General features: G+C 35.3%; 1 protein-coding gene across 3 annotated transcripts; it reads right to left on the bottom strand.

The window, feature by feature from the left end:
- Positions 1-6,741: 6,741 nt before the first annotated feature.
- Positions 6,742-9,003, bottom strand: LOC142545355 (cyclin-dependent kinase inhibitor 3-like). Of its 3 annotated transcripts, XR_012820253.1 has the most exons (4): positions 8,570-9,003; positions 7,777-7,882; positions 7,167-7,367; positions 6,742-7,085 (listed from the first exon to the last, which is right to left on the bottom strand). XR_012820253.1 is itself a non-coding variant. In XM_075652502.1 (3 exons), exons 1-3 carry the CDS (start codon positions 8,938-8,940, stop codon positions 7,016-7,018), a joined length of 642 nt encoding a protein of 213 aa, XP_075508617.1. In that variant the 5' UTR covers positions 8,941-8,997; the 3' UTR covers positions 6,742-7,015. The 3 variants fall into 3 exon arrangements, 1 of the variants encoding a protein (XP_075508617.1); XM_075652502.1 differs by lacking the exon at positions 7,777-7,882 and having other exon boundaries at positions 8,570-8,997; XR_012820254.1 differs by lacking the exons at positions 6,742-7,085; positions 7,167-7,367 and adding an exon at positions 7,377-7,621.
- Between the last annotated feature and the right edge of the window lie 5,246 nt (positions 9,004-14,249).

Raw genomic sequence — 14,249 nt, 5'->3', positions numbered from 1 at the left:
TTGATTGTGATCTTATTCAGTTCCCTGTAATCAATACACCATCTCATGCTTCCGTCATTTTTATTTACAAATTAAACAGGAGCTCCCCATGGAGATGCGTTTGGTCGGATTTTCTTTTTATCCAAAAATTCTTGAAGTTGTTCTTTATGTTCTTTCAATTCTGCTGGAGCCATTCGGTACGGTGCTTTTGAGATTGGTGTAGCATTGTGTACTAAATTAATCTCAAATTCCACTTCGCGGTCGGGGATTGTGCCAGGGAGTTCTTCAGGAAAGACATCCGGAAACTCTTATACTACAAGGATCTCTTCTAGTACAAATGTGGTTTCTTCCTTTACCTCGCTTAACATAGCTAGGTAAACTTCTTCTCCACTTTTCATGGCATTCCAAGTCTGGGAAGCAGATAGTAAAGATCCATGTTTCTTGACTTTTCCATAATAAACGATTTCTTCTTGGTGTGGAGCTTGGATGGTTACCGTCTTTCTATGACAGTCTACTAAAGCATGATTCTTGGTTAACCAATCCATTCCAACAATTACATCGAATTCAACCATGTTTAGTTGGATTAGGTTTGCCATGAAATTCTGATTTTCTATGAGAACACTAATTTCCCGATATAGAGTGCGAGTTTTTAAAATCCGATTTGCAGGAGTCGCTACTCTGTATGGTTCTTCTAAGTTATCAGGCTTATTTCCTAACTTCTTGACAAATCTCTTAGACATGAATGAATGCGTAGCACCACAATCAAATAATACATAAGCATGTATATTATTGATTAGAATGGTACCTGCTACTACGTCATTTGAGTTGTCAGCCTCTTCTTGAGTGAGAGCATAGACTCGAGCATTTGGCTTGTTCTCCTTAGGCTTGTTTGGAGTTGTTCCACCTGCTGGACCATTCCTTGGATCTGGAAAAGAGCATTGAGCAATGCGGTGGTCCATCTTTTCACAATGGAAACAAGCTCAAGAATTCTTACGGCATTCACCAGTGTGAGTGAATCCACAATTTTGGCACTTGACTCCCTCTTTGCTTGATTGAGAAGAAGTGGTTTCTTTGGCTGGAGAACTGTTGAATTAATTGCTTGAAAACCTAGGCTTCTTGAATTGTTTGCCCTGTTGGTACTGGCTTGACTGAGGACATTTAAGCTTGTTCTTACCTTCACGCCTCTTGATGTCATTCTCTGACCTGATGGCGGCTCCCATCAATTCATCAAAATTATTTGGCTCGATAACAGCAAGGGCAGATTGAATGTGGCTGTTCAATCCCTTCTTGAAGCGATGTATCTTCAAGGCCTCGTTTCCCGTGATGGTTGGGGAGTAAGTTCCCAATGAGTGGAACTTGGATGAATACTCCACCACTGTCATATTTGGTTCTTGAATCAAGCTTTCAAATTCTGACAGCTTCTGCACTCAAATTGCAGTCTGGAAGTACTGTCTCAGAAATGCTTTTCGGAACCTCTGCCAAGTGATAGGTCCCGCCCCTAACATAGTTGGTGAGACTCCTTCCCACCATTTGGCTGCTTTATCCATAAGAAAAGGTCTAATCATATCTACCTTGATATCTTGTGGAACCTCAAGTAGTCGAAGATGATTCTCCACTTCCTTCATCCAATTCTGTCCGACCTCGGGATCGGAGCTTCCATCGAAGTTTGGGACTCTTACTCTTCGGAGAGACTCATAGTGTTGTTTAGTCACATTATGAGTTGGAGGTGGTGGCGGTGGCTGATTAGCATTAGGGTTGACAAACCCTTGTAGCGTGGTTGCCACAATCGTGGCTATAGCCCTCAAATCCGCCTGACTGAGTCCAACTATTGGTTGTGGTTGTTGTGCATCTTCATCTTTGCGGTTGTTGTTGCGATTGTCGTTGCGGTTTCCATAACGAGGGTTGCGATTATTTCTCATGGGTCTTCTGTCCATTTCCTACAAATATGAAAGTCCTAAGGTTTTTGACAGAATATGGACTAAACAAAGGAAGCAAAATGATTGAGTAATTGCTCAAAAATTAAATATGAAACCAATGAATAGAAATAAATTTTATTGATTTCCCACGAAAGTGCAATTACAACTAAACTTCGAAAATGCTAACAGAAATGTAAATGGAACAAGTTTTACTACAAAGAGCAACTACTGATGGTCTAATATATCACTTCTCCAAATCCCAAATCCATAGGATCCTCTTCGAATTCTTCTTATTTGGGATCCTCCTCGGGTTTGTCTTCATGGTTGGCTATTACTGTTTCCAGATGTTCAATATGACCATGCAGAACTGCATTCTGGTCGCTAAAAACTTCAACGGTGTTCTGCAACTCTTGCATCTGAGCATCAATCTACTCACTATACTGATTATGTTGGTGCATGAGTTGGTTCTTTTGATCCTGAAGCACTTGGACCTTCTCAACCAAGTTATCACGTAACTCAACTAACTCTGCAACAGTCTCTTGGGAGGTTTCGAACTCTTCTTGAGCTTTCCTATTCCTCTCTTCTGCTTCATGCAGAGAATGAGTATGATGTTGGACATCATCTCTTAAGTGTTCTGCTCTACGTTGTAATTCATTTTTGTCGAGCTCTAAGTAGTAGTTATGTCCCTTGAGTTTCTCTATTTTCTTCTCTAAGCTCTTAATGTAGCTACTCTGGTCAGCCTTATTCTACATCCAAAACATGAAAGTCAAGGTTCAGAAATAATCTCAAGAGTACAGGTAGAATTATAGACAATTACTGGAATGAACAGAATCAGTACAACCTATAACATTTAATAGAAGAAAATAGCTCAACATTTTTCAGTCTTAGAATCACGTGAAAAATTTACGAAAACTCCTTAACATCATGAACATGAAGTGCACAAAATTTGGTGCAAAAATACTGAGACGTTTGAAAATGAAAATTCCTCAAAGTTTCGAAAAATTGGAAAATTTTACGGAAATGACGATATCATTATCTAAACGAAGGATTTTGGGGCTCGTCGGTGGTGCTAGAACAATAAGTGGTTCTAGGTTGGGTTCTTCTCGTCGAGAGCTTTACAATGGTATATTACATTGTCAAAATTCCTCCTGGATCAAAAGTTATGGCCATTTGAAGTTTGTGCGAAAAACACCTCAACTTCCATACAATTTGCAAGGTCTACAGCATGCGCTTGCTGGAATTCACTTTCTGCTGCAATTCTGATGCTACTGCAATCAAGTCTGCTGTTTTCCACCACTGTTAGAATCATTCTGATGCATTCTGGGTCTAATGACAAAGTCTTCTGCATTCAGATCTACTGATTTCCATCTGCTGGTTCTGGTTTCAGAATACTGGTTTGATGCTACTGTTTTTTTTTGTTTACTTGAAATTTTTTTCTACTCATTTCAGACATGCTGCTGAAACACTCGAAGCTCTATTTCATTCTGATTTGTTTCCCTTACTGATTTTCCCAACTGTACATAGTTGGTCTATCGTTTCAGTAGTCTGTTACAGTAGTTTATTTTCAAAAGTCTAGTAGTTTGTCAGAATTTATTTTCAGAAGTCTATCAGAACTTATTATTTCTAGTTCCTCATCCTCAGATTATGAAACCTGGTTTGCTCTGATACCACTTCGATGTCACGCCCCAGGGACGGGGTTGGTCGACACCGACGTTGCTCTCAAATTTGCATTCGAAAACAACAAGCCTCAGAAGTACAAAATTCAGAAATCAGTCTTTTTATTCATAAAACTAAATATTTCATTGTCTGATACAAACTTAAATAACCAATGTTTTATAGAGGAAATGTAAAAATCAGACATAACAATGTCTTAACAGATGCAGCGGAAAAAAAACATAAATTAGAACTGAGAAACAACAGTCTTCTTCAGCAGCCCCAGAACTGATTTTGCTCTTCTTCTTCTAACGTTTCTTCCTTGTTCTTATCTGAGATGAGTTTCGTGGGTGAGTTATTTGGTCATCACTCAATAAGCGGGGCGGGAATAACTCCCAGTTTACAAAATCATTTTTAACAGAAACAATACTACAAATCATATAAAAAAATTCTTACTTTCAGAACAGGAATCAGTATTCAGGAATAACAAGTTTCAGAACAGAAATCAGAACTTAAAATTTAGAAAGCAAGGACTGTGCACGTTTGTGAATTTCATGGCTAAACTGATATCATTTCCCTATATGTTCTCTCCTCTAAGGGGTGAGGCCAATAATCAGTAATCAGGAATGTTTCAGAATATATATTTCTACCATTAGTTCATTAGGTTTCAGTGCTTCAAAAATCAGAGATAAAAAATAAACAATACATATACTTTGCTTCAAGACAGAAATTATCAAACTGGTTTCAAGATATTTATACATAAGCCCACTTACCGAAATTTGCTAAAAAGTTTCGGTTGAAGTCTGGAATCTGCTTGCTCTCGCTATTGGATTTTACTTCTCGAAAAATGCACTCTCTTAGCTCGAATTTCAAGTGATAACTCAAGATTTGTGTAACACCAATTCAGAGATTTGAGGGTGTTATTTATAGACAAAATTCTGACTGTTAGCCTCCCAATTAATGGCCATAATCTGCCATGATGTGTCATTAACAGCCTTTATTCCATGTTAAATGCTTCAGTTACAAGTCATAAGCTGATTCAATAGCTGTCTGCTGGAATCTCGCGCTACTGAACTCTTCTGTTGTCGGATTCTATCTACTGGAAAAATACCAGCTTCTGAAATATTAGTTGCTGCTGGAATTGTTAGCTTCTGCTGAAATTTTTGCATTGCTGCCGAATATTGCTAGCTGCTGCAAAATGCTAGCTACTGCTGGAAATTCGGGTTCTCACACCGGGGAAAGACAAGGGTTGGCCACTTTCCACCTCGAGGGTGATGGTGAACCATTGTACCTCTATTGAGAACGAGATCGGCTTGAGCCATGAGTTACAGCTGAAGGAATTTATGAACCAACGCCATCTAATATTAATATTTGAAATGCTCCAATAGCTTGAAGAGATCGAAGTGACTTCTAGGGAAGATGATGAAATTATGATGAACAAGTAGGTTGAGGACAACCATGATCTTCTAGAATATGGGAGTAATGTCATGTGTCTTACACGTGATAACCCATTACAGCAAGATGGAAATCTCAAATCCGATGGATAAGATTGAGATGTTGCTATCCTTATTTGAATTGGAATCTTACTATCATCTTTTATTGAATTTTGTTGGTTGATATATTTGATTTAACAATTATAATTTATTCTGGTTTAGTTTGAATAAATGTGATAATTCCCAAAATATTGTGAGTTTATGATATGATGATTTTTTTTTTTTATTTTAGATTAGAATATTGTTATCTTTATTTTAAATCATTGTACTCTCTTATATATTAGTGGATTGAATCAATACAAAATATCAGAAAAATTATTCACAAACTTGTGTTAAAGAGATCTGAGGTACTCACCAACGAGCCTGAAACCCAAGAAATTGAGACGTTCTCTCTAACGAGCCCTCAAATTTACAATAGACTGTCCTATGACGAGATCCATATCGTGGTAGCCTAACAAATTCTAATTAGTTATTTGAGAATTATTAGTACCAGTTGAGTATCTTGTTTCTATTAGTTTCAATCTAGATCTTGGTTTCAATATTGATCCTTTGTGTACGAGAAGAACAGGGAATTTTCAATTTTCCAATCAATATAATTTCCATTGGCATATTTTTCATGTGCATCAAAGAAGCAACTGTAAAAATGAAAGCAATTCTGGTGCAAGAAAATAGATATCGATTGAGATAAACTACGCACTCCAGACTTTGCAAAATGATCTGCAAGTGAAATTGAAACCATTGGACTTGCATGTTATTTTGGGACCATGACACTTGATAAGAAGTCAAACACTTGGATAACAGGTTGATAGATAGAAGGCATTAGCCATTAAGGAACATTTGTCGCGTAGAGTCGAGAAATCAAAACCATTGGTCCTTTTAGAAAAACTTGATTCAAAATGCTTCTTTTAGTAACTATCACTCTAAGTTTTGAACAAGGACTTCAAAGTCCGAAGCATGAAATGTCATGTAGAATGCTTTGATCAACCCCATTCACCTCACGATTCTCTTTATGGAAATTTTGCAGCATGTAAGTAAATTTTATACTTGTGATAAGATCATATACGAGTTGCGTGATGTACGACTGGCCAAGCTTAAACAGATTCGAGGGGAAAACGATTCGGTCCAACAGCAGCGAGTGCGAAGTTGAAATGTGTGACCTGAAATTCATATTACCCGTGGACTCCGTGTCATTAATCTATGAAAAAAAAGTAACATGACCACCCTCAAAAGTCATAAACCATGGTGAGGTACTGATTTTTTCCCTTTCTGTGATATGTTGGTAATTTTATGCTTCAGTTCAGTTCTTTTGTTTTGATTAATTTTTACTTTCAAAGGGGTCACTTCTTTCGTGAGTTCGTCAAGTTGACTTCACTGATTGAGAAACAGATATTGACTCTCGCTTTCTTACTTGTTCTTTGAGAAAATTAAGAATTCTGCCTTCATTTTGTTCTCTTCATGTGTCTCGGTTTTCGAAGTCTAAAATAACGAGTCCCCTAATGGAATCTAGAAGAGCCAAAGATTAAAATTGTTGTTTCATCTTCTCAACCTGCTCAAATTTGAATTCCTTTTCATTTAAGGGAAAAAAAACAGCAACCTGCTTGTTCTTATGACTCTCTGCGTACATATGTGGCTGACTACGGGTATATTTCAACTTCATGGTGGCTAATGACTAAACGCGAGGGCGTGATGTGTATACTACATGAACGAACAATACCATGGATCGTAAGGATCTGCTGAGTGATAGAGTTTATACAATATCAATTTACTTGCTAAAACATAAAACCTAGTGAGGCTTTTTGCTGGATGGCGACTTTCAAATGCAAGATGTTACTATATTCATTCACTGCCAAAGGTTCTCTTCGGAAAGGTTAGTCACTAAAACTACCTGCCTAGTATTCTACAGAACATTAATTTACATATCTTCCGTGAGTGGTTACCATCATGCTTGAGATCTCTGGGCAATAGAATTTCTGCTCAAGGGCTCGCTTTCACCCATTCATAACGTCCCGGGAGCGGTGAGTCATTCACAAAGTCGAAGTTGTATCTGTAAAAAATAAACAAACGGGTCACTCCACTAAACCACGCCCTAGTTATAAAGTGTTAAAAATAACTCGAGGCAGCATACTTTTCTATAAAATGGCGTTGCATGGATTGCTCCTCAATAGCAAAGAAATCCTCCAACTCAAGCGGCGTAGGCATGCTTACGAGAACAGCATTTAAGGGCACCCTTTGGTTAGGGGTCCTGAAATGCATCCTTCTGGTAGAAGAGCTCGGGGTCACTGCAGCCCTAGTTGAACTATAGGGAGTGCTTTCCCTAGTGATCCAGCTGAAGATAATAAAATATATATATATATATATATATATATATTAGTTGTTCCCCAAGCAAGTTATAATCTTAAGATCATGCACCCATACCCTATCATGCTAACTAAGCGCTACATGAAGGAAGAATATTTGACAACAATGAGATGATACTTGGACGCATTGGTACAAGAAGAGCAACCCAAAGTACTAGTTCTGATCTTTTTGTGGCCCCATCAAGACGACATATGCTGCAATCGCGGATAAGGTTCTCTGCCACTACAGTACAGGACAAACAAGTTTTAGCAAGTAAATTTCTTCCTTCTTGACTATCAAATTTCCTTTTTTACTGTCAAATCCTTGGAGAAAAAGACACTGCTTCTGGTTAATGTTCAATATCATTTTAAAGAAACACAATCTAGCAGAGGGGTTACCAAGATAATTTGCAGTGAGCAAAAAAGCTAAATGTTAGTGAAACCGGTCACATTCCGTGTTCAAAAATTTCAGCAAAGAGCAGTTAATCACGTCTTCATTTACCCACTGCAACAGTAAGGAAAAATAATAGAAGCCACTAAAGTTTAAAAATGGCAGCAGCTGTGTAAGCGAAATGGAACAAAAATTGAACTACAATAATTGTGGGGTACCCCTCTATGCCTGTGTTGTCCTTTTTACACATAGGGTAAGTGCCAAGTGGGGCAGTGAAAGATTCGCAAGCCGAGATCGTTTATTTCATTAAAAATGAAGGTACATTGATTTTACTCAGTTTCCACATATGACATAAGATACTAACACAATGCACTGAAAGAGAATGAAAAGGGTATTTCAATAAATACTCAGTCTCTCATGTGAAAGGAAATACAATTTGAAAGCACTAGTTTAACTGAAAACAGTTGCACATAAAGCTCAGCAGTCAGCATCCGTTTCAGTGAAGAAAAGAACTGAAGAGATTGAAGAAAAATCAAGTCGCAATCATTCCCAACTCAAATAAGAAAACTTCTTTATAGAACTCAATTCAGAGCACAAATGTTAAGGTATAATACTCTTTCTCAAGAACCAGAGATTTACACAGCAAAATGAAGAAGAACGAAGACCAATAACGGATAATCTTAAGAAATTAAACAGTTACAAATCTCTATCTAATTCATCAAAATCATTCAAATATGTCGATTCTGACATGAATACTGATTAACACGAGTGAGTAGAAGTTGCATGAGTGAGTGAGTGTACCTGTCCCTGGCTTCAGTATCGAAATTATTTTCACCGAAAGAGGCGTCGATTCCCAAACCACCCGCTCCTATCGAACACGAAATCGAAGCAGCTTCACAACACTCCTCGGAGTGTTTCTGTCCTTGGAAAACGCAGCTACGACGCCGGACTTTTCGCGAATTATGCTGCGGCGGCTGTTTCTCCAGCCGCCGCGAGCGAAGCAAGAGGTAGCACGAGTCAGGATTCTCCGGAGCAGCAGTAGAAGCGGCGGTGGACTGGAGGCGCTGGAGAGCTAAGGTTTTGGCACGAGTGCGTACGCCGAGCGATGATTGTGACATCTCCATGACCGGCGTTTCACCTGAAGTTTTGGCTTTCCTCATGTACTTCCCCATGTCCCTGTGAGTGAAGAAATAAATAATTCACGAAGACGGGGAGGGGGGTGGCTCTTTCTTTATATGTAAAATTAGGGTAAATATTTAAAAAATCCCTTAAAACTTTTATTTTGGATAGATTTAAATTTCCACGTACACTGACATTTTTACCCATGCTCCAAATAAAATTTCGTGAAAAAATTATTACAATTTAATCTCGAACCCAAAATTTGGATATAAAATCATCGATTATGCTCGAAATTAATCCAAATATTAGTATACATTTTCCATTATTTTTGTCATCACCCACAGCATATTGTTCTTACTTTGTGCCTTATCCTTGGTTGTGTATATAAGTAAGTATCTTCCCACTGATCAATTTGGTATTGGAATGTAGTGTTTCCGAGTGGAAATGAGTATCAGAATATGTTCACAAATTTATTTTCTTGAAATATTTGCTTTTTGGAAAAAGGTGAGGCAAATGAAAACAATGGCGCTTTCTTTCTTTTTCTTTTTTAGTTTGAAAATTAAAGAAAGAAACAAGAATGAAAAGAGGAGCGGTCATGCTATAATGAAGAATGATACATTGACTTGTGTAAAGCAATAAAGCCCCATTTGACATGAAAGAATCTCAATCACAAAGTAAAGCCCTCTTTTTATTTTCAAAATAATAATAATAATAATAATAAAGCCTTCTTTTTCAAAAATTCATAGATAATAAAGAAAAACATGTCTTTTCTTGAAATACATGCTTTTCTATTGAAGTTCCTGAATTGCTTTTCGTTTTTCTTTTCTTAAATTTATCTAAAAAGCATCAATTGCGGAGTCTGAAACTACAATAGACGAATCAACTTAGACTAACTCCTAAACTCAAAAAGAATCTAGCCGGACACGCTAACTTGAACCCCTCACCCCTTGTCAAGACATCCGTGAAAGAAGCTCACCCTCGAGCCCTGGGCCGGTCGGCTGGGTCTTTCTTTGTTGTTCTGTTCCTGCCACGAGAAAGGAGAAGATCGTCTTTCTTCAAAACTACGATTCGAAACGGATAGAAAGTATACGACCCTCCTGGTCTCCACCTACTTGTGGAAGACATGTTGAGTCCAATTGTGGGTGGAGAAGACGTCTATGCTTGAAACAACTCCTTACCTTAAGATTGAAATCATTTAGCGTCTATCTATTCCATGTATTCTTGTGAGGAGAAGCCCCTTTCCCTTTCAGTCTCTTCTCCCGATCAATTATTTCTTTTATAAAGAAAGTGTAGATATAAATATGATCTGAGAGTCCTTTCTCTCAGATAATAAAACTTTCGGGTTAGTGTTGTCCGAAGCTAGATGCAGGTCTTTCTCAAAGTATCTATGTTATATAGGGTTCACATGTCACATGCACATTGTAATAACATTTGTATTCTCTCATATTTATTTTAACATTAACACTCATTATTTAAGAGTTTAATTTCATTGTCTATCATTTATCTTTATTCTTATTTTATATTAAATAAATACATTTTCAATTTATTTATACGATTTAAATGATTATTACTTAAAATAAATAATAGTATTATTGTTAAATATATTTATTACTTGAAATTATTTCATCTTTTTTAGAATAATAATCATAAAATCATCGGTTTGAGCTCTGAATAGATTGTTCGGGTTCCTCACATTCACCGTTGAAATGATAGCATAAATGAAAAAAAAAAAATAATAATAATAAATCTCAAATTTTCCACTTGACACTTCACCACATTATAGGAAAATAACACTTCATATATAGCATAGAAAAATTTGTATATCTTCCTTCTAGACGACATAGAAGATAGTCGAAGCTTCGAGTACGCGTAAAATGATTGTTTTCCCTAAATTCACTTCAATTGTATGACTAGAGGGGGCGGCCAATAAGGAATGATTTTAGGTTTGGCAAGAAAAACGTGGACTGGTAAATGACACTACGATGAAAGCATCTTTTACACTTATTTTATCGTATTTAGATGTACGTAGAGTAGTTATATTAGGACTAAATTAGTGGCTTCTTTGAATAAAACAATATGCTATGCTCTATGATTGTTTTTCAGCCTTAATTTATGCATGGGCTCAATGTGGGCAAACACACACACACACACACACATATATATATATACTAGCACGTCTACCGTGTATACCTATCTGAGCACCGATGATGTGATACTCACATATACATTTAAGTTCAAAATTTTAAATTTTTATTTGCTAATATTAGATGTTTAGCTGTTTACACTAAACCTAAAAACAACAAATGTTTTTTCCTTAATGACAAAATTTTAAGCTCATTTTTTTAAATTTTTACATGCTATTATTGGCCAGATACAACTTATATCCTTCTGTATATTGTTTTTTCTCAATACAAAAAAAATTCTAATTAGCGACGGTATATTATGTCGCTAATTAGCGACGTTTTATAAACTGTCGCTAAAATTTGCGAAGGTTTTAGTAAAACATTCGTAAATATTTAAATTGCGACGATTTTTGTTTAAACCCATCGCAAAATATTTCGACGGTTGTTGAGAAACCATCGCTAACACCTGATTTTTTTGTAGTGTCTTAATGAGTTATGGACTTCATATGCTTTGATTAAAGTCTTACCAATTAATATTACTTACTGTTTTATATTCCATATTCTCGATAAAATCCAGAAAGATTCACTTTTTTCTTTCAATGTTTTTCGACCATTCAATTTTTTTTTTAAATTTGTGCCTTTTTTTGCAATTGGAAATAAATTCATGCATATTTTTTGATTGCAGAGTTTATATTTTCTATCAAAATATTTGGTTGGGGGTTCTGTACTCGTTGCTCTTCATCATTTTTCATCGTTTTCACATCAATTAACATGTGCTTCTGACCGTGTGTAACTTGTAAACGAACCTTATAACACATTATTTCGGGTTGTCGATTAACCGGTGCTTTTTTTACTTTACTAATTATAAATATTTTTGACTACACTAAACTAAGATCTTGGCTCAGCCCTGTATGCATCTATATTGCTATATACTAAATTGAAGTTGGAGTGGGCTACAACCACCATAAATTAATTAAACAACAATTTTTTTAAAAAAAAATAACCGAGTCATTTATTGATTGTAACAAGAGTTTGTTTCCACGAATACATTAAAAAAGGATTAATTAGGCATCACCACAATCATTTATAAATATTTTTGAGGTAATCAAATACACACACACATATATAAACTTCGATTATTCTATATAATTGTGTTTTTAGAGGAAATTGTGACCAATAAATTCATTGCTCGGTCGGGAAAATAAAATTGAAAATTAAACTTCACTTTGATAGGCCATAGAACCTAAAATATTTCGGTGGTAATTTGAAACAATTGTTGTAGCCATTAGCCACCACTATTTTTCTATACTTATTATTTTTTGTCCTAAAAGTTGGGCACAACGGTATTATTTTTGTAGAGTATAACAAATCTACAACTTTGACCGAACGAACGAGCATTATTTTATTTTATTTTGTTTTTTATAATTAATGTTGTTAGCCAAAATGGTTCAATCGAAAATATGAATACAACGGGTAATAATAGGAATTTCTTGTATGTAAAGACAAAACACCAAACGAAATAAGTATATTATCAAAAGTATAAAAGTCGTGTATATAAGAATAACAAGAAAGAGTAAACAAAACCGAAGTCTATAAAAAGTATCGTTTTCTTAAAACAGAATTGTCCCCTCCGATATGTGTTTCGAGGATTAAATCGGACGAATGTATCTCAGTATACAACGGACATACCTGTAGCGATGTAGCACAAATCACCACACCGATGAACAAAATTAGTACCTGGATTTTATCAGCAGATCACGCAAAACCACAAACAGCTTGCGCATAGTGTAAATAGAAGAAAGAAAGTAGGAACGGGGGAGAGAGCAGACGTTTTTGTTGGTGTGTTTTCGAGTTTGACACATCTTTTATTTATATAGATTGATTGCATCCATAAGAAAAGTCAAAAGTTGCCAACAATAGGCAGCATATGAAGCACCAACAGCCAGACATGTGGAAGGTCTTTTCCGGAAATTTTTTTAAAAAGGTAAAAGGTGGCATAGCCTAGCCAGGCGATTTTTGCCTGGATTGATTTGACATTCGACGCACACAGACCGTACTTGTACGTTTGAACACAAATCTAACCTTTTCTAGTGCAAATCGGTCATTTGATTTGCACTTACGCACGAAAGAGTCTCTTGATGAATCATTTTTATACTTTATAAGATGTAACTCAATATAAATTTATCTATTCCGCTTTTATTTTACTACGATGACATGACGCTTTTGTCTTTGTGTGATAAATCAAGATGGGCTTAAATTTAATAAATATCTTATGCAAAAACTAATAGACCGAAACATCTCGTATTTTTTAAAATTTGTGTGAAAAAAGGTTAACAAGTTAAAAACATCTATTTATGTTCAATTTATTCCTAAATTTCTGTAAAAAATTTAATGAGCTAGTCAATTAGCTAGAAACTCTTTTAACACAAAAACTCACATGATCATCTCATTAATCAATTTTATAAGACAAATTTCATATCCAATCTGATTCATAAAAAAATATTATTTTTTATTTCAAAATATTATTTTTCACTCCAAATATGAACCTAATTGACCATCTTTTATGGTACAAATAGCTCTTTAAGTACATGATCAACAAACCTTACAAAAAATTAAACAGACCCAAGTTAAAATTTATTTTAGCATGTTGTAGAAATAGATATTTGAATATCATACTAAAATTTTCAAATATTTATCTATACATATATTTTTTACACAAAAACTAATCTGAGAATGTCTCACAAATCAATTCGGTGAGACGGGTCTCTGATCGATCGAACTCATGAAAAATTATTATTTTTTATGTCAAAAATATTACTTTTCAATATAAACATGGATCGAGTTAACTTATTCTTGAGACCGTCTCATGTATATAAATTCTTGAGATCATCTCATAATAAACATACTCTATTTTTTGTCATTGAGAGAAATTACACCAAAAAAAAAAAAAAAACAAACAAACACACACACACATATTTATAACATTTAAAATACCATTTTTCTTCTCCGATCGCTTTAGTTTTCTGTATATGTCACAAGTAAATGTTGGAAAACCACTTGTAACAAAATATTTGCTCTTGTTGAGGTTTAACAACAAATTTAAAACATATACGATTTTTTAGCTTATTATATTTTCACAGTGGAAAATTAGCTTTAAATTTCGCATATGTGCTTTTAATTTGTTATTTTTTCACAACTATTTTTAGTAAATGTATTAAAATCTGATTTTAATAAAATCT

This window comes from Primulina tabacum, chromosome 1 (genome assembly GCF_025594145.1).
Source record: "Primulina tabacum isolate GXHZ01 chromosome 1, ASM2559414v2, whole genome shotgun sequence".
NCBI lineage: Eukaryota > Viridiplantae > Streptophyta > Magnoliopsida > Lamiales > Gesneriaceae > Primulina > Primulina tabacum.
This window is presented reverse-complemented; position numbering and strand designations above follow the sequence as displayed.

Coding starts and splice junctions, on each gene's coding strand:
- LOC142545355 (XM_075652502.1), bottom strand. CDS start 8,940: ATGGGGAAGTACATGAGGAAAGCCAAAACTTCAGGTGAAACGCCGGTC. Junction 7,368..8,569: donor GATACTGAAGCCAGGGACAG/GTACACTCACTC, acceptor TATTATCTTCAG/CTGGATCACTAGGGAAAGCA. Junction 7,086..7,166: donor CAACGCCATTTTATAGAAAA/GTATGCTGCCTC, acceptor TATTTTTTACAG/ATACAACTTCGACTTTGTGA.